Here is a 22381-nt window from a genome sequence, read left to right on the forward strand (position 1 = left end):
AACTGATAACATACAATTCCCAGCATTACGTTAAAATACTGATACTTGATTGATGTCATTACCATCTCTTCTTTTCATATTTTTCTTGAAGGAATTCTTTTACTTTCTGTGGATCTCTAAAATCTGGGATTGCAGACGACCGATCATCAAATAATCCTAGCCAAATTTGTTTGCACACCTAGAAAGACAAAAAAAAAAAAAACATAATATAATTACAAGTTGTGATGATCAGGCTATTAATAAATCATCATATGCCTATGCAGCTTGAACCAACAGGTAAAAAACAGTGCCTTGAAACAGTATTCATAAATTGTCTACATTTTGTCTCGTTATCAAAATCAAATGTATTTTATTGGAATAATATGTGAACGACCAACACAAAAAAGGCACACAATTGTGAAGTGGAAGGAAAATGATAAATGGTTTTCAAAATGTAAAAAAAAAAAAAAAAAAAATAAGGGTGGCGTGCATTTGTGCTACGCATCCCCGAGTCAATACTTTGTAGAACCACATTTCGCTGCAATAACAGCGGCAAGTCTTGTTGGGTATGTCTCTACCAGCTTTGCACATCTAGAGAGTGACATTTTTGCCCATTCTTCCTTGCAAAATAGCTCAGGCTCTGTCAGATTGGATGGAGAGCATCTATGAACAGCAATTTTCAAGTCTTGCCACAGATTCTCAATTGGATTTAGGTCTGGACTTTGACTGGGCCATTCTAACACATGAATATGCTTTGATTTAAACCATTCCATCCTGCTGGAAAGTGAACCTCCTCCCAGGTCACAAGCCTTTTGCAGACTCTAACAGTTTTTTTTTTTCTAAGATAGCCCTGTATTTGGCTCCATCCATATTCCCATCAACCAAATTCCCTGTCCCTGCTGAAGAAAAGCATCCCCACAACATGATGCTGCCACCACCATGTTTCACGGTAGGGATGGTGTGTTAAGGGTGATGTGCAGTGTTAGTTTTCCGCCCCACATAGCGTTTTACTTTTAGGCCAAAAAGTTTAATTTTGAGCTCATCTGACCAGAGCACCTTCTTCCACATGTTTGCGGTGTCACCCACATGGCTTCTTGCAAACTGCAAATGGGACTTATGGCTTTCTTATAACAATGGCTTTCTTCTTGCCACTCTTCCATAAAGGCCAGATTTGTCGACCAATAGTTGTCTTGTGGACAGATTATCCCACCTGAGCTGTGGATCACTGAAGCTCCTCCAGAGTTACCATGGGCCTCTTGGCTGCTTCTCCGATTAATGCTCTCCTTGCCCAGCCTGTCAGTTTAGGTGGATGGCCATGTCTTGGTAGGTTTGCAGTTGTGCCATACTCTTTCCATTTTCAGATGATGGATTGAACAGTGCTCCGTGAGATATTCAAAGCTTGGGATATTTTGAATAACCTAACACTGCTTTAAACCTCTCCATAATTTTATCCCTGACTGGTCTGGTGTGTTCCTTGGCCTTCATGATGCGGTTTGTTCATTAAGATTCTCTAACAAATCTCTAAAGGGCTTCACAGACAAGCTGTATTTATTCCGAGATTAGTAAATAGTTTACTTGTAAGTAATTTTAATTAGGTGACTTCTGAAGGCAATTTGTTTCACTAGATTTTAGTTCGGCGTATCAGAGTAAAGGCGGCTGAATGCAAATGCATGCCACACTTTTCACATACAGTATCTCACAAAAGTGAGAACACTCCTCACATTTTCGTAAATATTTTATTATATCTTTTCATGTGACAACACTGAAGAAATGACACTTTGCTACAATGTAAAGTAGTGAGTGTACAGCTTGTATAACAGTGTAAATGTGCTGTCCCCTCAAAATAACTTGTAGCTTGTAAGGCCAAACTAAACAATGTCGAAACCTTACAAGCGGACCTGAACAAAATAATGGGGTGGGCAACTACATGGCTGATGAGGTTTAATTCTGAAAAATGTAAAGTAATGCACTTGGGTGCCAGAAACCAGAAAGCAAACTACTCATTAGGGGGGAACCTCTGGGTGAGTCTAGGATGGAAAAGGACCTGGGGGTACTGGTAGACAACAGGCTTGGCAGTGGCATGCAATGCCAAGCCGCTGCAAGCAAAGCCAACAGAATACTGGGATGTATAAAAAAGGGGATTCACTCCAGATATAAAGTGATTCTCCCACTCTTTAAGACTCTGGTCCGGCCACATCTGGAGTATGCTGTCCAGTTCTGGGCACTGGTCCTCAGGAAGGATGTGCTGGAACTGGAGAAAGTCCAGAGAAGGGCAACAAAAATAATTAGGGGAATGGAGGACATCAGCTATGAGGAAAGACTACAAGCACTGAACCTATTCTCTCTGGAGAAGAGACGACTGAGGGGGGGATAGGATATCAATGAACAAATACTGTACTGGCAACCTTAGCATATGGAAAAACCTATTCAGAGAAAGGAGATACAAGACACGTGGCCACTCACTAAAAAGCAGTTTAACCTTAAAATACGCAGGGGGTTCTTCACTGCAAGAGCAGTAAGGATGTGGAATTCTCTTCTGCAAGCAGTCGTATCAGCAGGGAGCATTGATAGTTTCAAAAAACTATTAGATGGGCACCTTAAAGACCACAACATACAGGGGTATACAATGTACGGTTAACAACAAACACACACACACACACACACACACACACACACCATAGGTTGAACTGGATGGAATGAGGTCTTTTTTCAACCTCACTAACTATGTAACTCAACACACAGCCATTAAGGTCTAAACCGCTGGCAAAAAAAGTGAGTACATCCCTAAGTAATAATGCCCAAATTAGGCCCAATTGGCCATTTTTCCTCTCCAGTGTCATGTGACTCGTTAGTGTTACAAGGTCTCAGGTGTGAAAAGGGAGCAGGTGTGTTAAATTTGGTGTTATCGCTCTCACTCTCTCATACTGGTCACTGGAAGTTCAACATGGCACCTCATGGCAAAGAACTCGGAGGATCTGAAAAAAAAAAAAAAAAAAGAATTGTTGATCTACATAAAGATGGCCTAGGCTATAAGAAGATTGCAAAGACCCTAAAACTGAGCTGCAGCACGGTGGTCAAGACCATACAGTGGTTTAACAGGACAGGTTCCACTCAGAACAGGCCTCGCCATGGTCGACCAAAGGAGTTGAGTGCACGAGCTCAGCATCATATCCAGAGGTTTTCTTAGGGAAATAGACGTAGGAGTGCTGCCAGCATTGCTGCAGAATTTAAGGGGTGTGGGGGGGGGGATCAGCCTGTCAGTGCTCAGACCATACGCCGCACACAGCATCAAATTGGTCTGCATGGCTGTCGTCCCAGAAGGAAGCCTCTTCTAAAGATGATGCACAAGAAAGAACGCAGTTTGCTGAATACAAGCAGACTAAGGACATGGATTACTGAAACCGTGTCCTGTGGTCTGAGGAGACCAAGATAAACTAATTTGGTTCAGATGGTTTCAAGCGTGTGTGGCGGCAACGAGGAGAGGAATACAAAGACAAGTGTGTCTTGCCTACAGTCAAGCATGGTGGTGGGAGTGTCATGATCTGGGGCTGCAAGAGTGCTGCCGGCACTTGGGAGCTACAGTTCATTGAGGGAACCATGAATGCCAACATGTACTGTGACATACTGACGCACAGCATGATCCCCTCCCTTCAAAGACTGAGCCGCAGGGCAGTATTCCAACATAACGACCTCAAACACACCTCCAAGACAATCACTGCCTTGCTGAAGAAGCTGATGGTAATGGTGATGGACTGGCCAAGCATGTCTCCAGACCCATTGAGCATCTGTGGAGCATCCCCAAATGTAAGGTGGAGGAGTGCAAGGTCTCTAACATCCACCAGCTCCATGTCATCATGGAGGAGTGGAAGAGGACTCCGATGGCAACCTGTGAAGCTCTGGTGGTCTCCATGAGGGTTAACGCAGTGCTGGAAAATAATGGTGGCCACACAAAATATTAGCACTTTGGGCCCAATTTGGACATTTTAACTTAGGGGTGTACTCACTTTTGTTGCCAGCGGTTTAGACATTAATGGTTGTGTGTTGAGTTATTTGGAGGGGACATTAAATTTACACTGTTATACAAGCTGTACACTCACTACTTTACATTGTAACAAAGTGTCTTTTCTTCAGTGTTGTCACAAGATAAGATAATAAAATATTTACAAAAATGTGAGGGGTGTACTCACTTTTGTGAGATACTGTATTAATTTGTAAAAAATGTTGAAAACCATTTATCATTTTCCTTTTACTTCACAATTATATGCCACTAGGTGTTGGTCTAGCACATAAAAACCCAATAAAAAGCATTTACATTTTTGGTTGTAACATGACAAAATGTGGAAAATTTCAAGGGGTATGAATACTTTTTGAAGGCACTGTAAATCAGTTAGTACTCTGGCTGAAAGGTTCTATACACAGTACACATTTTTACTTTTCACATAAATCAATTAACCAGAAATTAAATTATTTTAAGTAAAAAAACTCTTCAGTCTAGTACACACTGCTCGTTTTTTTTCGTCCAGAGCTGAACAAAAAAAAAAAAAATTGACAGCTCAGGTCGAAGCCGCCGTACTAGAGCTGCACGATTAATCGTAAAAAATAAAAAAATCACAATCTCGATTCACCAACACCTCCCCCATGATCGTAATTCAGCATTTCCTCGATTCATACAGTGCAGAGCTGTTCTCTGCTCACTCACAAATGTAAAAAAAAAAAAGAAGAGAACTATAAACATGTTTTACAATGTATCTTCCAGTTCTTTTAGATCAGGGCTGGGGAACCTGCGTTCGCAAAATCATTCGGTTTGGCCCCCCGTGCCGCTGAGTCTGTCTCAGCTGAGCTGTCAGAACGGAGCCAATGTTTCCTGTATAGATCAGGCTCCATCCTGACAGTCTGAGTGAGTCACAGGCGGAGTGATATTAAATGCACTCTGCCACTGAGACTGACCAATACAGGAAGCATCGCCTCTATCTTCCTCTAGCGCAGTGCCACTCCTGAGTCTCTAGCCAGCCTTCCTCACCAGTAGTACCAGCCAGCACTACCAGCCTGAGCCAGCAGTACCCACCGCAGTACCAGCCAGCACTACTAGCCTGAGCCAGCAGTACCCACAGCAGTACCAGCCAGCACTACCAGCCTGAGCCAGAAGTACCCACAGCAGTACCAGCCAGCAGTGTACCAGCCTGAGCCAGCAGTACCCACAGCAGTACCAGCCAGCAGTGTACCAGCCTGAGCCAGCAGTACTCACAACAGTACCAGCCTGAGCCAGCAGTACCAGCCTGAGCCAGCAGTACCCACAGCACAGCGCCAGCCAGCAGTACCCACAGCACAGCGCCAGCCAGCAGTACCCACAGCACAGCGCCAGCCAGCAGTACCCACAGCACAGCGCCAGCCAGCAGTACCCACAGCACAGCGCCAGCCAGCAGTACCCACAGCACAGCGCCAGCCAGCAGTACCCAGGCTTCTGTACAAAGGGCCGAACATTGGCCGGTTTATAATGAACCGGCCAATGCTGCCAGACATTCGGCCTGTGTGTACAGGGCTTAACTTCTTCTGAATAAAAAAAGCTGTTTTCAATCTGTAGCACCCTCCAGTACCAGCCAGCACTACTAGCCTGAGCCAGCAGTACCCACAGCAGTACCAGCCAGCACTACCAGCCTGAGCCAGAAGTACCCACAGCAGTACCAGCCAGCAGTGTACCAGCCTGAGCCAGCAGTACCCACAGCAGTACCAGCCAGCAGTGTACCAGCCTGAGCCAGCAGTACTCACAACAGTACCGGCCTGAGCCAGCAGTACCAGCCTGAGCCAGCAGTACCAGCCTGAGCCAGCAGTACCCACAGCACGGGACCAGCCAGCAGTACCCACAGCACGGGACCAGCCAGCAGTACCCACAGCACGGGGCCAGCCAGCAGTACCCACAGCACGGGGCCAGCCAGCAGTACCCACAGCACGGGGCCAGCCAGCAGTACCCACAGCACGGGGCCAGCCAGCAGTACCCACAGCACGGGGCCAGCCAGCAGTACCCACAGCACGGGGCCAGCCAGCAGTACCCACAGCACGGGGCCAGCCAGCAGTACCCACAGCACGGGGCCAGCCAGCAGTACCCACAGCACGGGGCCAGCCAGCAGTACCCACAGCACGGGGCCAGCCAGCAGTACCCACAGCACGGGGCCAGCCAGCAGTACCCACAGCACGGGGCCAGCCAGCAGTACCCACAGCACAGCGCCAGCCAGCAGTACCCACAGCACAGCGCCAGCCAGCAGTACCCACAGCACAGCGCCAGCCAGCAGTACCCACAGCACAGCGCCAGCCAGCAGTACCCACAGCACAGCGCCAGCCAGCAGTACCCACAGCACAGCGCCAGCCAGCAGTACCCACAGCACAGCGCCAGCCAGCAGTACCCACAGCACAGCGCCAGCCAGCAGTACCCACAGCACAGCGCCAGCCAGCAGTACCCACAGCACAGCGCCAGCCAGCAGTACCCACAGCACAGCGCCAGCCAGCAGTACCCACAGCACAGCGCCAGCCAGCAGTACCCACAGCACAGCGCCAGCCAGCAGTACCCACAGCACAGCGCCAGCCAGCAGTACCCACAGCACAGCGCCAGCCAGCAGTACCCACAGCACAGCGCCAGCCAGCAGTACCCACAGCACAGCGCCAGCCAGCAGTACCCAGGCTTCTGTACAAAGGGCCGAACATTGGCCGGTTTATAATGAACCGGCCAATGCTGCCAGACATTCGGCCTGTGTGTACAGGGCTTAACTTCTTCTGAATAAAAAAAGCTGTTTTCAATCTGTAGCACCCTCCAAGGTAGGTGCTAGGTAACCTATAGGGGAGACCTTGTCTGCTTATCAGCAGGGCCCAATTATTCAGTCAGGCTGTCATGTGTTCTCAGGTGTGACTGTTGAGTTGGGGAGTCTCCCCACTGTATCCAATGAGGACTCTCATTGGACAGTGGAGGAAACCTGACCAATAGCACACCAGGGCTTGTATTCATCCCAGAGGGCAGCTTCTGCACAATGCATCCTAGGAGGGTGATAGAAGTCTGAGGGGAGCACATGACAAGGTGTCTTTGGCAGGAAGCAGAGTCCCAGGAGGGAGGTGATGGTTGTCTCTCCTCCTGTCAGTGTGGAACGGATGTCCTGGGCGGCTGGCCTAGAGGACAGAAGGTTGAGCTGAGCTGCAGAGGGATCCAGTTTGCTGTGGACCAAGCAGAGCTGTGGGGGTCGGAGTTTCCAGGAAAGCAGTGTCATGAATACTGTAAACTGCCCCGGGGTCTGCATAGGATAGGGGACCACTCCAGAAGGTCAGAGGGATCCAGGAGCCAGCTAGCCTGTGCAGCAGTTATAGAAAGGCCAGTGTTTAGACCCTGAAGAGAAAGAGGGTGTCAGTGTATTTGGGCCTGGAAGAGTTACAGCAGTGCTTACAATTAGCTACCTCAGCCAGGAAGGCTAAAGGGAGCAGTACAAAGGACTTTTGAGCCACAAGGAAGTTTCAGAAGTCAATTCAAGTTCACAGACAGCGAGTCAGTGTTAACAAGCACCAACCGGCGGTGACCGGCATTCAGCCGGCGTCAAGTCAGCGTCAAAGGCGTTTTCTCAGTTGTCCCATTACATTGTATATAGTTCAGCCAGAGGAGTATCCCACTCATTCCCTTCCCCCATCCAATTTCCTAAAGTAAATACAAAACCCAAAGATGCTGGACTGTTTCTTGTCTCAGTGCTTACACTTGGAAAAAACATGCTTAAAATGTGCTGTTATTACTAGCGGTAACCCTGGCAGACCCACAGCCAGCACAAAGGCTGGAAATCCTGCTACACATCTATTAGCCTAGGCAGGCTAGATCACATGTGGGGGACATTTACTAAGACTGGACCACACAAAACTGTTCTATGGTCTATCCAAAACATAAAACACACTCTAAAGTGGTCCTAAAGGATGAAGGTTTTTTACCTTCATGCATTCCATGCATACAGGTAAAAAAAAAAAAAAAAACACATTCTGCATGCAGCTCCCCCAACAGCCCCCATAATACTTACCAAGCTTGATAGCGAGAGAGTGTCTGCTGTCCTGGGTCTCTGGTTCCTGCTACGGTCAATTACAGGCAGTGAGGAGGGAGCGAGGGGTGGGGTTGAGCCCCATACTATGTGTCCTATGGACACACAGAGCGGAGCTCAGGAGTGAGCATACACGAGTGCCCTTATAGCTAGTGGCTTGCTATGGAGGGGGGGGGGGGGGACTCGGAGAAAAGGAGGAGCCAGGAGTGCCAGCGGGGGACCCAAGAGGAGGAAGAGGATCGGGACTGCTCTGTGCAAAACCATTGGACAGAACAGGTATGACTTTTTTTTCTTTTGTTATTATTTACCTTTAATGTCACCTTAATCCAAACCTGCCATTTACTGGTATTTTTACTTTTTGCCTGCTGTTCACGTACCGGTCATAAAAAAAGGACTTGTTTCCCTTTAAGACAAGCCTCTTGCCATCCAACTTTTATTTTAAGGTTTTCCCATAACAAAGGGTCAAACTTTATACAAAGTACTCCTTATGTATTCAAGGTTTCTGTAAGACTCTAGTTGCAAAGTCATATAAAGAGAACATCTATACAAACCCAGACATGAAGATATTACCAGTATACTGTCTGTACAGCCACAGATTATTTTACACAGTGGTATTGTATTCCACATAACCCCCGCCGAGCCAGGACTGCCTTGCCTGTTTAATTGATGAGTCTGCTACAGCATCTGGTAGTGGCACTAATCATGTTATTTAGAAGAAAAGAGAGTATAGCCTGAGTTTTCTTGTCTTTTGAGAACCATCATATGGAGTTGATTGCTTGCTGTGTCTCAGTAAAAACCATGTGAGCCTTAGCATTTGACCTTAGTTGCCTTATCGCAGTCAGGTACTGGATCTGCAATAGCTTCTATAGAACTGTACTTTACAATATTGTACAATGTCATTCTGAGAGTATCAATCTGAAAGGCTGGGTTGATTTTCTAGTGCATTTGCTAAAGCACATTAACACACTACAATCCATTTGAACCTTATGTTCTACATGTCCTGTTCACAGCTATGCATTTTCCTGCAGTCATTCTGAGTGGGTTGGGGAGGTGAATACGACATTACTTCGTGAACATCTTACATACAAACATAGAGGCAGTTCTAGAAAATGTGAACGTACTTGGGAGCGATGGCTAGCTGTTCCGGGGTTGGCCCCCGACACAGCTGGCCGCTATTAGAATTTTGGGAGGCATGTCCTCAAGTCTAGAAAACCACTGATTCTTGGAGGCCCTAAAAGGAAGACCAAAGTAATGTTAGGAGAAAACTATATTGATCGCGAGAATACCGGTCTTGGCAGAGAAAGGGGTGTAATAGATGGTTAATATAGAGGCAAAAAGAAAGAGGGTGTTTTTTTTTTTTTGGGGGGGGGGGGTTGTGTTAAGAAAGTAGTTAGTTACGGATTAAATGAAAAAAATAGAGTATGTGCTTGTGACGAGATGAAGGTATTTTTGTATAGAGATAAATGATAATCACATATATATGTATTGAATGGATCTGTTGCTATACTGATCTATACATACCGTATTTAAATCGGTTAAATATAACACATACTTTTTCCTCCTGAAAATGGAGGAATAAGCAACAGGGCGTGTTATACGCCGATGTAAGGAAAAAAAAAAAAAGAAGGCCAGGAAGCAGCGCCGAGAGGTGGAAGGGGGCGGGCTGGTCCGAGAAGGAATGACAAGCTGTCATCGGAAGTCCCGCCTCCTATGCCGAGCCATGTGACATCTATCATAGGCGGCGGGACTTCCGATGACAGCGATAGCTCGTCCTCCCTTCTCCTCTGCCCGGCCCGCCCCCTTCTACCTTTCGGCGCTGCTTTCTAGCCTATTTTAAAATGGATTTGGATAGTGTCACTGGCGAGACTGCATTTAAGGACACTGGCGTTGGCGAGGCTGCATTTAAGGACACGGGCACTGGCGCGGCTGCATTTATGGGCACTGGCGCGGCTGCATTTATGGGCACTGGCGCGGCTGCATTTATGGGCACTGGCGCGGCTGCATTTATGGGCACTGCGCTGGCGAGGCTGCATTCGTGGGCACTGGATTAAAAAAAATGTTTCGAGTTGAAAGCGGTTTATTTTAAATTTCAGCTTTTTTCCTGAAATTTCTCTCCTAAAATGTAGGGGTGTTATACGCTGATAAATACGGTATGTGTCCGAGTTTTAATTATTGTATGTGACGAGACCCTTGCTCGCTCGCTTCCGCTCTCCCGACACTCCTCTGCTTCTAGTGAGTCAGCTTGCAGATCGCAACGTTTGATGGTTCGGTCAACCAAGGCTCCGGGATCTGAACTACAGCTATGTGCCGCTCGGAATCCATTAGAACAAACACCAGGCAGGCTGTATGTAAGTTCAAACAGGACGACGCTTTATTGGAAGTACACAACTCACTTTTATACAGAATTTGGAACATCCTGCCCCCAACAACCGCTTTCCCATTGGTTAATTGCAAAGTACATGCCGTTCTCCTTCAGGTCCTCCTTAGCCATGCAAATGAAGACTTGAAAATGAGACAGCAGGGATTGGTACGATAGCTTGATTAGAAGGACTGTTATGTGTACTGAGACAGAAACCCTCAGGGGACAATCGATGTACACAATAGCCAGACACAGAACAATGGTTCCATAACGAGCCCCCAATACACATTACTCTGAGTGTCAATACATCCCTTAGCAGACAACAGGTGAGTTCATTAGCACACCTGACAATAGGTGAATGGAAAGCCACCTCAGACAAAAGCAACATTGTTAGACAGTCAGTCTCCTCATTGAACTTCCTGGAATGACCATATTAGGAGTTGTACTTCCTGGTCAGAGACCTCATGGCAAATGGGAACAAATCTCAATATTTCTACATGGAGACCTTGCTGACAAATATGAAGCAATCCAAACCATCACCCATCTGTCCTTAAATTCCAGTGACGGTGAACACCGTCACATTGTACCTATCTTGTTGTGTTAATTTTTCTTTAATAAAAATTATCTGAATGAAAAAAAAAAAAAAAAGTTTTTGTCAGCGGCTTTTTTACCGGGACGAAGACTAAACGAAAAGTACAGCACATTTTCATCCACTGACAAACTATGACAAAAATCAAATCGGTTTTCATTAACGAACGAAAACGGGCCGAAAATGTGAGGCAGTGATGTTTACTAACCTCCGGGTTTTCACTGAGCTTCGCCTGCTTCCGCTTCCAGCAAGCGAGTAGAAGAGACTGTGTGCATAATCTGTGACAACTTCCAGAGACCAGAGCAGCATTGTGCATTACAGGTCATCCCTTAGACCTAAGACCACCATCCAGCACTGTCCAGCATTACAGGTCTCCCCTGACCAGTGATTACCAACATGGTGCATTACAGGCCATCCCTCAGACGATCGTCCAGAGTGGCTAAATCTGTATCAGAGTTTATTCAAACCTTAATACCATAAATAAGAACATATTCTATTTTTTTACTCCAGGAGTATATAAAGACTTTGGAAATTCTATAGAAATGCTTAAATGCATTACAATTTAACTAAACAAATTAGATTTTAGTTGACTAAAATTATTTTGACTAAAATGTACTGGAGATTTTAGTCAACTAAAATACGATGAGTAAAAAGGGTCTAAAACTAAAATGGCATTTTAGTCAAAAGACTAACTAAATCAACATTCAATGCCAAGATCAAAACTGCTTGCATGGCCTAGTCAGAGCCCAGACTTAAACCCCATTAAAAATCTGCATAATTATTTGAAGACTGCCGTCCACAAACGATCAACATCAAATTTAAATTTTGGCCTAAAAGCAACACACTATTTGTGGCAGACCATGAAACTTGGTCGTGGCAGCATCATGTTGTGGGGATGCTTTTCTTCAGCAGGGACAGGGAAGCTGGTCAGAGTTGATGGGAAGATGGTTCGAGCCAAATACAGGGTCAATCTTAGAAGAAAACCGGTTATGTCTGCAAAAGACTTGAGACTGGGGGAGGTTCACCTTCCAGCAGAACGACCCTAAACCTACAGCCAGAGCTACAATGGAATGGTTTAGAACAAATCATATTCATGTGTTAGAATGGTCCAGTCAAAGTCCAGACCTAACTCCAATTGAGAATCTGTGGCAAGGCTTGAAAATTGGTGTTCACCGACGCTCTCCATCCAATCTGACAGAGCTTGAGCTATTTTGTAAAGAAGAATAGGCAAAAAATTTTATTTTTGTACTCGACGCAAAATCCATTTCTCTAAGTTTATTGATGGACACAGCACTCCATTAATCATGACTATAGGGTTATATCACCTTCTGCAGGAGTAGGCCTAGGCAAAAAAAAAAAAAAACAACTTGGCTATACAACCCCCCCTCTCTGCTCTAGGTATTCAGTTTAGTAGTATTAGAAACAGTATTAGAAGTATCAAAACTCCATAGAGGGGTGGGTGCAGTGTCCGAACTTAGAGAAAAGGATTTTACGATACAAAAATCCATTTTTCTCTTTCGTTCATTGACAGACACAGCGCTTCATTAATTATGACTATAGGGATGTGCAAAAGCAGTGCTAAACAGAGCAGTTAAGAACCTTAACCAGGCCACAGGAGCTCAACCAGGACACAGAAGCCTCATCTAAAAATAAAAATGTATAGAAACACCCCTCAAGAGGGAACAGCCCCTCTTAACCACTTTACGACTGCCCAACGCAGATATACTGCGGCAGGAAGCCACTCCTGGGCAAAGCGACGTAGGTATACGTCGCTTGATCTCAGGAGGCTGGGGGGGCGAGCATGCGCCAGCGGTGGCCCGCTCCTGCTCGTCATCAGGGAAGCTGATGTGTGTGTCAGGCGGCTCGGACTGCCGCCTGACACCCGCGATCATTCCCCACTGAGAGCGAAGAACGGTCAGGTGTTGTAAACACAGCTGACCGTTCTTCTCCCTGCAATGATCATAGAGCCCATGTGATCCTTCTATATAGAATCACGTCTCTGTGGTCATTTCAGAAGCCCTGCCCACAGTTAGAATCACTCCCCTAGGCTCACATTTAACCCCTTGATCACCCATAATGTTAACCCCTTCCCTGCCAGTGTCATTATTACAGTAACAGTGCATATTTTTAGCACTGAATACTGAAGTAATGTCACTGGTCCTCCCAAAAGTGTCAAAAATATCAGTCAGGGGTCCAATCTGTCCGCCGCAATGTCGCAGTCCTGCAAAGAATCGCAGATTGCCACCATTAATAGTAAAAAAAAAAATTACAAAATCTTTCCCTTAGTTTGTAGACACGATAACCAATCAAAATAAGCTTATTGCAATTTTTTTTTACCAAAAATATGTAGCAGAAAACAAATTGGCCTAAAATATTTAAAAAAAAATTGATTTTAAATTTTTTGAGATCATAGCAGAATGTGAAAAGGTTTTTTTTTTGTTTTCTTTTTCAAAATTGTTGCTCTTTTTTTGTTTATAGCAAAAAAAAAAAAAATCGCACAGGTGATCAAATACCACCAAAAGAAAGCTCTATTTGTGGGGAAAAAAGGGCATCAATTTTATTTGGGTACAGCGTCGCACGACCGCTTAATTGTCCGTTAAAGTAATGCAGTGCCGAATTGCAAAATAGGGCCTGGTCATTAAGGGGGCAAATCCTTCCGGTCCTAAAGTGGTTAAGAAAAAGTCCACACACCACACATTGTATTGATAAAAGCATCCCCACACACCAATCTGCTTACCAGATTGTGTTGACCCTCAAGTTAGAGAGAGGTCAACACCAGCATGTGGGAAAACAAAGCCTAGCCTAGATGGATCATCAGCAGCCTCACTGTAACATTCTCCACTGTGGGTAGCTCCAATAGGATGCACCTGGAAAAATCCCTCTTCCACTGATGGATGCAGGGTAACCTCCCTTATGTAGAGCACACACAGTACTCCCTTACGTAGAGCACACACAGTACTCCCGACACTTAGCTTAGGCATGCAGTCAGGAGGGTGTGCTTAGCTTAGAAAGCCCCTTCTACCCTCCTCCATAACACTTAGCTGGTTCTCCAAAGGGAACAATAGTTTAGGAGGCTTCGCTGCGAGTAAAGATTTTAAATCATCTTGTACATTGCATGTAAATGGGTTGGTATCAGATGGGCAACAACTCATCCCAGTCTCACCATCTCCATGCTGGTTTCAACGGTCAGTGTAGTCACACTCCCCATGATCAACACATGAACAGAGCTCTGCATATGCATGACCCAAAGCTTTTTGTCATTTTGGACTCCATCAATGCTGGTGTTGACCTCTCTAACTTGAGGGTCAACCCAATCTGGTAAGCAGATTGGCCTTCTCTCACAGTGGTGACGATTGGATCACACTTTTTTCTCACTGATGCTGGTGTGTGGGGATCCTTTCATCACTACAATATGTGGACTTTTTGTTCTTAATGTTCTATAGAGAATTTATTTTATGGTTCAATTAGCGCTGTCCCCTTAGCATTTTTTCTAGGTGTGACACACACACACACACACACACACACACACACGTTGCCTTTAATTTCTCATTTAAAATTAATGGATTGTTTTACAAAGTGAGGGTTCATGTATATACGAAAATACAAAGCCGCATTAATTTTCGTCTTTCATTTCAGTATGCAGATCAGCTTCAACACTAAAAAAGTATATCTAAAGCCTAAAGTTTTTCCAATTTTATTTACCTTCTCTTAGGAATGTCTAGGTCAGCTTCACTATAAAGCTAAATTCCACACAGATCCCACAGTAAACCCGCTAACAGGATGAGAGCGCAAGGTGGTGATCTTATTACTGTCCAGTCGCAGGTTAGAGTCAAGTAGATGACCAAGCTGTATCGCTGACTGCAGTAAAGAAGCATGAGATCACCAATCTGTGCTGTATGGAGGGGGTGCAATTGAAAATCCATTGGTTTACATGTATTTACTCCATTGTGTATGTAGCTGGTATTCATTACTAAACCCAGCTCCAACTCTAAATTATAGATAGTAATCTACAGACACTTCGGACTTCATTGCCTAGCATACTATATTCGGTGCTGGAATGTGAAGTATTCACAACATGATCAGAAGGGAAAAAAAAAAAAAAAAACTACAGGAAACTTGGAGTGGCAACTGCAGGTACGGGTTGGAATTTTGAATAAAAATTATTAAACCATGAATGAATGTATTTTTTGACACACCAAACACCAGGTCTAAGATGTACTCCCCGTTGCCTTTGACAGCCTTGACAAAATTTCCAAGCATAATAAAACCAAAAAGATGGAAGCAGTTCCAGTGTACTCAACGCAGTACTAGGACTTTATTCGACATAATCAGAGGACAAAGCACATAGCAGTATTCCTGAGGACATTAGGAACGTCCTGTATAGATCAACCCATGCAACATCTATTTAACATACAAGCCCCAGCAAAGCATAGGTAATCATATTGTGTGTGAGTAAAATGTCTACTAAGTGCTTTTCATGTCCCCTCTCAGAGCAGGCATGTGGTAAAAGCAGAAATGTGAAGGACAGCATTTATACATTCCTGTTTTGGGCTCAGCCCTTCCTGCTTAAAACTGCAGATCATGTCCTATCAAAGTGTTTATCCCAATGCAGAAAACTGAACTTTTTTTTTTTTTGCAAAAACTAAAACATGTACAAGAACTTTTAGAAAGAGCACATCAACCAAGAAGAAAGCAATCAGCAATAACTGCTGTTGCCCTTATTCATCCCATGCATTTGCAGATTTGTTTTCTATGATCCTAAACAAATGAATGGGTTTAACTGAGTAAGGCTACATGTACACGGGACGTTTTAAAAAGTCCCTTGAACGCTGGAATTTAAAGGACGTTTAAAACGTCCATTGTGTCGCGTTTGCATGCCGCGTTTAGTGGGCGTTTACGCTCAGAACCGTTTCTAGAGGTCAAAAAATCATTACCCTTTAAAATGGAAAAACGCGAGCGATTAACGCGGGTGATCGCGTTGGGTCGCGTTTTGCATTTGAAACGCCGGTAAACACACGTTCTGAACATCCTTAACGCAAATAATTGCTTTCCAAAAAACGACACTGAACTCAACTGCCTGTAAATGACCCAGTGTACATGGACAGATAAGATAACAGAGGTGGGTTCAGGGGCTTCTGAAAAAAACGCCCAACTGCTCCTAAACGGCCATTTACAAGTTGAAGTTTACATGGACCCTAAGGCCTCATGTATACTGCTGCAGTTGGGCGTTTTTTTCAGCAGCCCCTTAACTCTCCTCGGTTATCTCATCTGTCCATGTACACTGAGACGTTTATAGTGAGTTGAGTTTAGTGGCATTTTTTGAAAGCAAAAAAATGCGTTCAGCTGAAAGTTTATATGAATTTGAAACGCCAAATGCTTGCAGCAGTGTGCAAACGCGTCTAAACGCAATAACTCGCATTTAAAAGCATTTAGTTTATAGAGATTTTCAATGGGGATACATTTCTGACCATTTTACAATGTATTAACAATTCTAAATGCAAACATGCATAAACACGGCATGTAAACACAGCAAAATGGATGTCTTTACCCGTCGGTAACTAGCTGTCAAGTTCCAGCATTCAGGAGAGGTTTTCAAACGTCCCGTGTACATGAAGTCTAAAGCCCCGTACACACGCAGAGATTGTTGGCCAACTGATCGGCCAACTTTCAACTTTTGTCCAGTGTGGTTTGTTGTTTGAAATGTGTTCTAGACTTGCACTGGACTTTTGTTGGCCAACAAAAACCAACTTCAGAAGTGATGTCATGTTCTGGTTGACTTTCACTGTGTTTTTTCTTCTCTGAGCATGCCCAGTCTTGCTCATCTGCTGTTTGTCGGCCGAAATCTGTACTGACTGGCAAAGAATCGGCCATTCTTTGTTGGCCAACAAAAAATTTATAGAATGCACACCAGATTTTTTTTCGGCCAAAAATTCGAAGTGGTTTTTGGAAGCATCATTCTAACAAGCCTACAATCGGCAGATCGGACGTTGGCCAACAATTTACAGCCAACAATCTGTGCGTGTGTACGGGGTTTAAAGGCCTGTACACACGTAGCGATTGTTGGCTGTAAATATTCGGCCACCGACCGACTGGCCGATTGTCGGCTTGTTAGTATGATGCTTCCGACAACCGACTGCGACTTTTCGGCCGAACAGAAACTGGTGTGCAGGCATTAAAATTTTTGTTGGCCAACACCAGAACAGCCGATTGTTCGCCAGTCAGTACAGAATTCGGCCGACAAACAGCAGATGAGCAAGACTGGGCATGCTCAGAGAAGAAAAAACACACGGAAAGTTAACCATCACATGACATCACTTCTGCAGTCGGCTGTTGTTGGCCGACAAAATTCGTGTGCAGTCTTTAGCATTTTTCAACCGACAGGACAGCACCGGACAAAAGACGGCCGATCGTTCGGCCGACATTCGGTACATGTGTACGGGGCTTTAGTCTACTAAAATTGATAGAAACTGACTGGACTTTTTGATTTAAGATTGTCCTATGGCATGGGGAGTACACGCAGTTAAAGAGGAACTGCCGTCTGCTCACATAATTTGTAATAAAAACATATTTGCCATTCTGAAGCTTCCCTCAAACCACATTGCATAATATTTTATTCATACTGTGATTCTGTTATTGCCAAATATGCTGCAGAAATCTCGCTCCACTAAGCCTGGCTGCAGCCATTTTAACTGTGGGCAGCTGAAGCTGCTGCTTGTTCACTTCCTGGATTTACACAGACACACACATACAGACGATCAGAAAAGCGCCGCGGTATAATGTAATCATCAGATTCTGCCTGGCTCCAAACCCGCCCTGCAACACACCCAAATCCTCCAGTCACATTATCAGTCAATTATCACACATGAGCAGAGAGCCAGGCAGAATCAGAATTACATTTGTCGAATATTGCCTTCGACAATCTGCACATGCACCATGCAAGCTAATCGGGATATCAGCTGGAGTGACTTTACGTACTGCACATGCACAGATCGTCTGAGGCATTATCCGATGATCTGCACAATTCGATAGAACACCAGCAAGGAATAATTAAAAGAAAAAATCTTGGGGTTCCCCACCATTATTCCAAGCCCTTTGTGTCTCGTATGGATTAAAAAGGGACCCTTACGCTGTTTTGTGTGGGGGTCTGCAAGTGGGGGACTTATCGGAATCTGGAAGCCTACTTTAAGAGGGCCCCCAGACCCTGACTCCTCCCCCATGTAAATGAGTATGGGATACTTCGTACTTCTACTCATTCAACAAAAAAGTGTAAAACAAAAAAAAAAAACAAAAAAAAAACAAAATGTCCCCCCGGTGTAGATCCTAAATAACTAATGGGCGGAGCCACCTGGTTAAATTGACAGAGGGCTTTTTTTTTTGGGTTGGTGGCAGGCATCGTTATTGACGATGGATCTACACCAGGGACATTTTATTTTTTGTTAAAGGAATGTCAAAAACTCCCTACTGTCATTGTGGTGGGGGGGCTTCCAGATTCCGATAAAGTAAAAATACCAAGCTAAAAAAGTAAAATACTGAGGTTATGGCTGATTGCTTCAGCTAACCACTTACAAACCGCAACGCACACACACACACACACATAGCGGTCGGCAAGAGGTTATTTTTCCTATTCAGCGTCAGAATTCATGAAGGGGGCTATAGATCCCCCTGCTAAATAATTAACGCTGATCTCAAAGGTTTCCTGTGAGTTTAAATGGTTCAGCAACATACAGTACACAGTGCTGGGTTCTGGATGTGAGGCAGACTCCTCTAAAGCTGGCCATTCACTAGCCGAAAAATCGTTCAAACTCATTTTCAAAAAACGAAAAATCGGCCGTGAGAGAAGACGATCGTGTCATCATGTAATGACCGAATTTGGAACGATTAAGTCGTTCAATGGACATAAATGAATCCGTTTTTTAGTTCAGTTTGTCACATATGCCTAGTGCAAACAGTTCGGCGAGAAACACATTAACCTTTCAATTTATCGTTCGTTCACCAGAATTTTCCATACTGTTCCTTCGATTTTTCAGCTCTGAAAAGTTCAAATCGATTTTCTATTTGTGCCCATTAACTGGACAAAAAATGAATGAACGAACGGACCAAATGACAGATTTTCGAACAATTTTTCGGCTAATATATGGCCAGCATTACACCCAAAACAAAGAGGCAGGCTGAGCATCGGTCAGCCATTCATAGGCATGATCAGTCTGCCTCTCCATCTCAGCCAATCAGAGGAAGCTTTGTATTCATTCACAGAACACAAAGCGACCTATGAACAGCTGAGCGCTGCTCAGACTGAATCTGCATTGTTCCAAATGTGGGGCAGGGAGTATCTAGAGCTGAAGTTAAAGCTAGATGTAGTACATACAGTGCTTATAGACAGCGCAGCATTTAGTGAAGGAAATACGTTTGTTTGGACCAGCTTGGTTCAAAGAAAAAATATTCAAAGTCACAGAAAATCTGGAGATCAGCTTTAATGTCCTAAAGGCAGTGGCCTTCATAGAAACATCACAGGCTGCTGGTATTGTCAGATAAGGATAGTACAATCTAATAATCAGCACGCAAGTTAACCTTGTAATAACAGTGTCCAATGGTGATCCAGTCTATACTGATGAAATTATTGACTGCAGTTAGTTTCAGCTCTCACCATCTCAGCATGACTCAATAATATTGCAGAACCCATGACCAGTATACATTCTAGATCCTACTGGTTTGACATGCAAATAATAAAAATGAATCTAATCAAAGTTTACTAATGTGTTAAACATTGCTGTTAATTAGGAGTCCATATGAGTTTCATTGCGAGTGCTGGTGGTTATTTTCTGTATGAGCAATATTACACTGCAGCTATGGCTCCCAGCACCATTATAAGGAGCGTACTTAGTACAGCCATACATGGACACCTAATTTGCTCAGTGCATAAGCACACTTAAGCCCCGTACAGACAATCAAAATATCATACACAGAAATACCGCGTTTGATTGGTACACAGCTTTCGTCTGAAAATGGGACAAACGCAAACATTTTTCGCATACGAAACCAGATCATACAATTTTAATTTAATCAGTACAGTTTTCGTCCCAAAATACAATCCAAATACAATACATCACTTCCGAATTTTTATTTAATAACTTATTAATTTTCGATATGGAGACTGGCATGCAAAATATTAAAAAAAAAAAAAAAAAACCCAAAAGGAAGATAATTCGTCCGATAAGCTCATTGTGTGTACTAGGGTTTAGATTTTCGATGAACTATCACCTCACTAATAAGATGATGCACCTAGTAGCCAGAGACCATGTCATCATTACCTAGGCAGTGAGCAAGCTCAAAAGGAGGATAGCATAAAAGCAAACATATAATAGACCCCATTAACAAACCTCAACTATTCTGGTATGGTTTTATAAATATATTTAACCAGTGAATTTAGTAGGGGTTGATTTACTAAGACTGGAGAGTGCAAAATCTGGTGCCCAATATGCTAACTTCAGCTTGTTCAATTAGGCTTTAACCACTTGCCGACCGCCGTAAGTACATTTACTGCGGCAGTCAGCCCCTCCTGGGCAAAGCGACATAGTACTACGTCGCATGCCCAGGGGCGAGTTTGCACCGCCGAAGGCACGCCCCCGCTCGTTGACGGCCATCCCCGCGCGAGTGACCGGAGGCTCCGATGTCCGCCGGTCACTCGCGTTCTCCCGCTATAGAGAGAGAAAGGCAGGCGGCTGATGTAAACAAAGCCGCCTGTCATTCTCCCTGGCGTAACTGCAGAGATCATACGATCCTGCTATGTAGGATTGTAGGTCTCTGTGGTTACATCAAAAGCCACGCACCTTGACAGTTAGAAGCACGCCCCAAGGGACACACTTAACCCCTGGATCTCTAATAAAGTTAACCCCTTCCCTGCCAGTGTCATTTTTACAGTAACAGTGCATATGTATAGCACAGATTACTGTAGTAATGTCACTGGTACCCCCAAAAGTGTCAAAAATGTTAGTCAAGGGTCCGATCTGTCCGCCGCAATGTCACAGTCCGGAAAAAAAAAAAAAAAAAAAAAAAAAAAAAAATCGCAGATCCCCGCCATTACTAGTTAAAAAAAAAAAAAAGTGCCGAATCGCATAATAGGCCCTGGTCTTTGAGCAGCCAAATCCTCCAGGGCTTCAGTGGTTAACAATAAGGCCCCTTTCACACAAGCGGACCATTCAGATCCACCTGTCCGTTTTTAAGTGGATCTGAACGAATGCCCCATGCATCTCTATGGGGCATCGGATGTCAGAGGGGACATGTCCACTGACATCCGATCCCTCAAAATCAGACGGATGGAAACCCTATTTTCCATCGGACCGCCTGTCCGTTCTCATCCGATTCCCCCATAGAGAACAGCAGGGACATGACAGCTCCGTCTCCGCACACAGCACAGAGACAGAGCTGCCATTCACCTGCTCAGCGGGGGATGGGCGGATCGATCCCCCGCTGAGATAAATGGAATCTGCTGACGGACTACCGTGAGTGAAAGGGGCCTAAACCTGGAAGCTGTCTAGTTTCTTTGCACAGCTGCAAAATATTTTGCATTCTCCAGTTTTAGTAAATCTCCCTCATACTGTCAGCAGACACCTATCCACTCACGGTGTCCCTAATCACCTCCACGCCCCATGTAGTGTCTGATTGTCACTGCACCAGTCCCAGTGTCACCAAACCAGTGTAAGCCAGCAGAAGTGCAACTTCAAAAAACTCACCAGGTCTCTTACTAAATACCTTGGACTGTCTACTCTACTTTATAAAAAGGGGTATTTGGTAGGTATAAATGATAGGCCGTCAGTACATTACAACTGATCAATTTTCAAGTACTGTATATAACTGCCATAGTATGTAGATTTTACCCACTTCCATAGTGGGCCAATTCTGGCACTCCGCTCCTACATGTAAAAATAATCCTTTTTTGCTAGCAAATACTCAGAACTCCCATACATACATATAGGTTTATTTTTTATTTTTTTTAGCAGAAACCCTAGGGAATAAAATGGTTGTCATTGAAACTTTTTATGTCACACGGTATATGTGCTGCAAATTTTCAAACACTATTTTTTTGGCGTAAAAAAACAGTTTCATGAATTAAAAAAAAAAACAAACACTAAAAAGTTAGCCCAATTTTTTTGCATAATGTGAAAGATGTTACAGAGGAGGTCTTCGCCTAAAATTGTTGCTCTCATGCTAACGTTCGCGGTGATACCTTACATGTGGATTGAACGCCGTTTACATATGTGGGTTTTTTTTTCACTTCTATTCCTATTACAAGGAATGTAAACATCCCTTGTAAAAGGAATAGTGCAAGGAATAGTGCATGACAGGTCCTCTTTATGGAGAGATCTGGGGGTCAATAGGACCTCAGATCTCGCCTAAAGGCTG

The 22381-nt window shown here is 44.3% G+C and overlaps 1 protein-coding gene across 8 annotated transcripts in view; it reads right to left on the reverse strand.

The window, feature by feature from the left end:
• The window catches only part of AGFG1 (ArfGAP with FG repeats 1), a 165322-nt gene that overhangs the window by 79746 nt on the left and 63195 nt on the right, over window positions 1–22381 (reverse strand). For all 8 annotated transcript variants that reach the window (XM_082249596.1, XM_082249595.1, XM_082249601.1 and 5 more), the window contains exon 3: window positions 63–178. In XM_082249596.1, coding sequence (XP_082105722.1) covers window positions 63–178 — 116 coding nt within the window. The remainder of the gene's footprint in view (window positions 1–62; window positions 179–22381) is intronic.

Source organism: Pelophylax lessonae (assembly GCF_965119305.1).
Source record: "Pelophylax lessonae genome assembly, chromosome: 3".
NCBI lineage: Eukaryota > Metazoa > Chordata > Amphibia > Anura > Ranidae > Pelophylax > Pelophylax lessonae.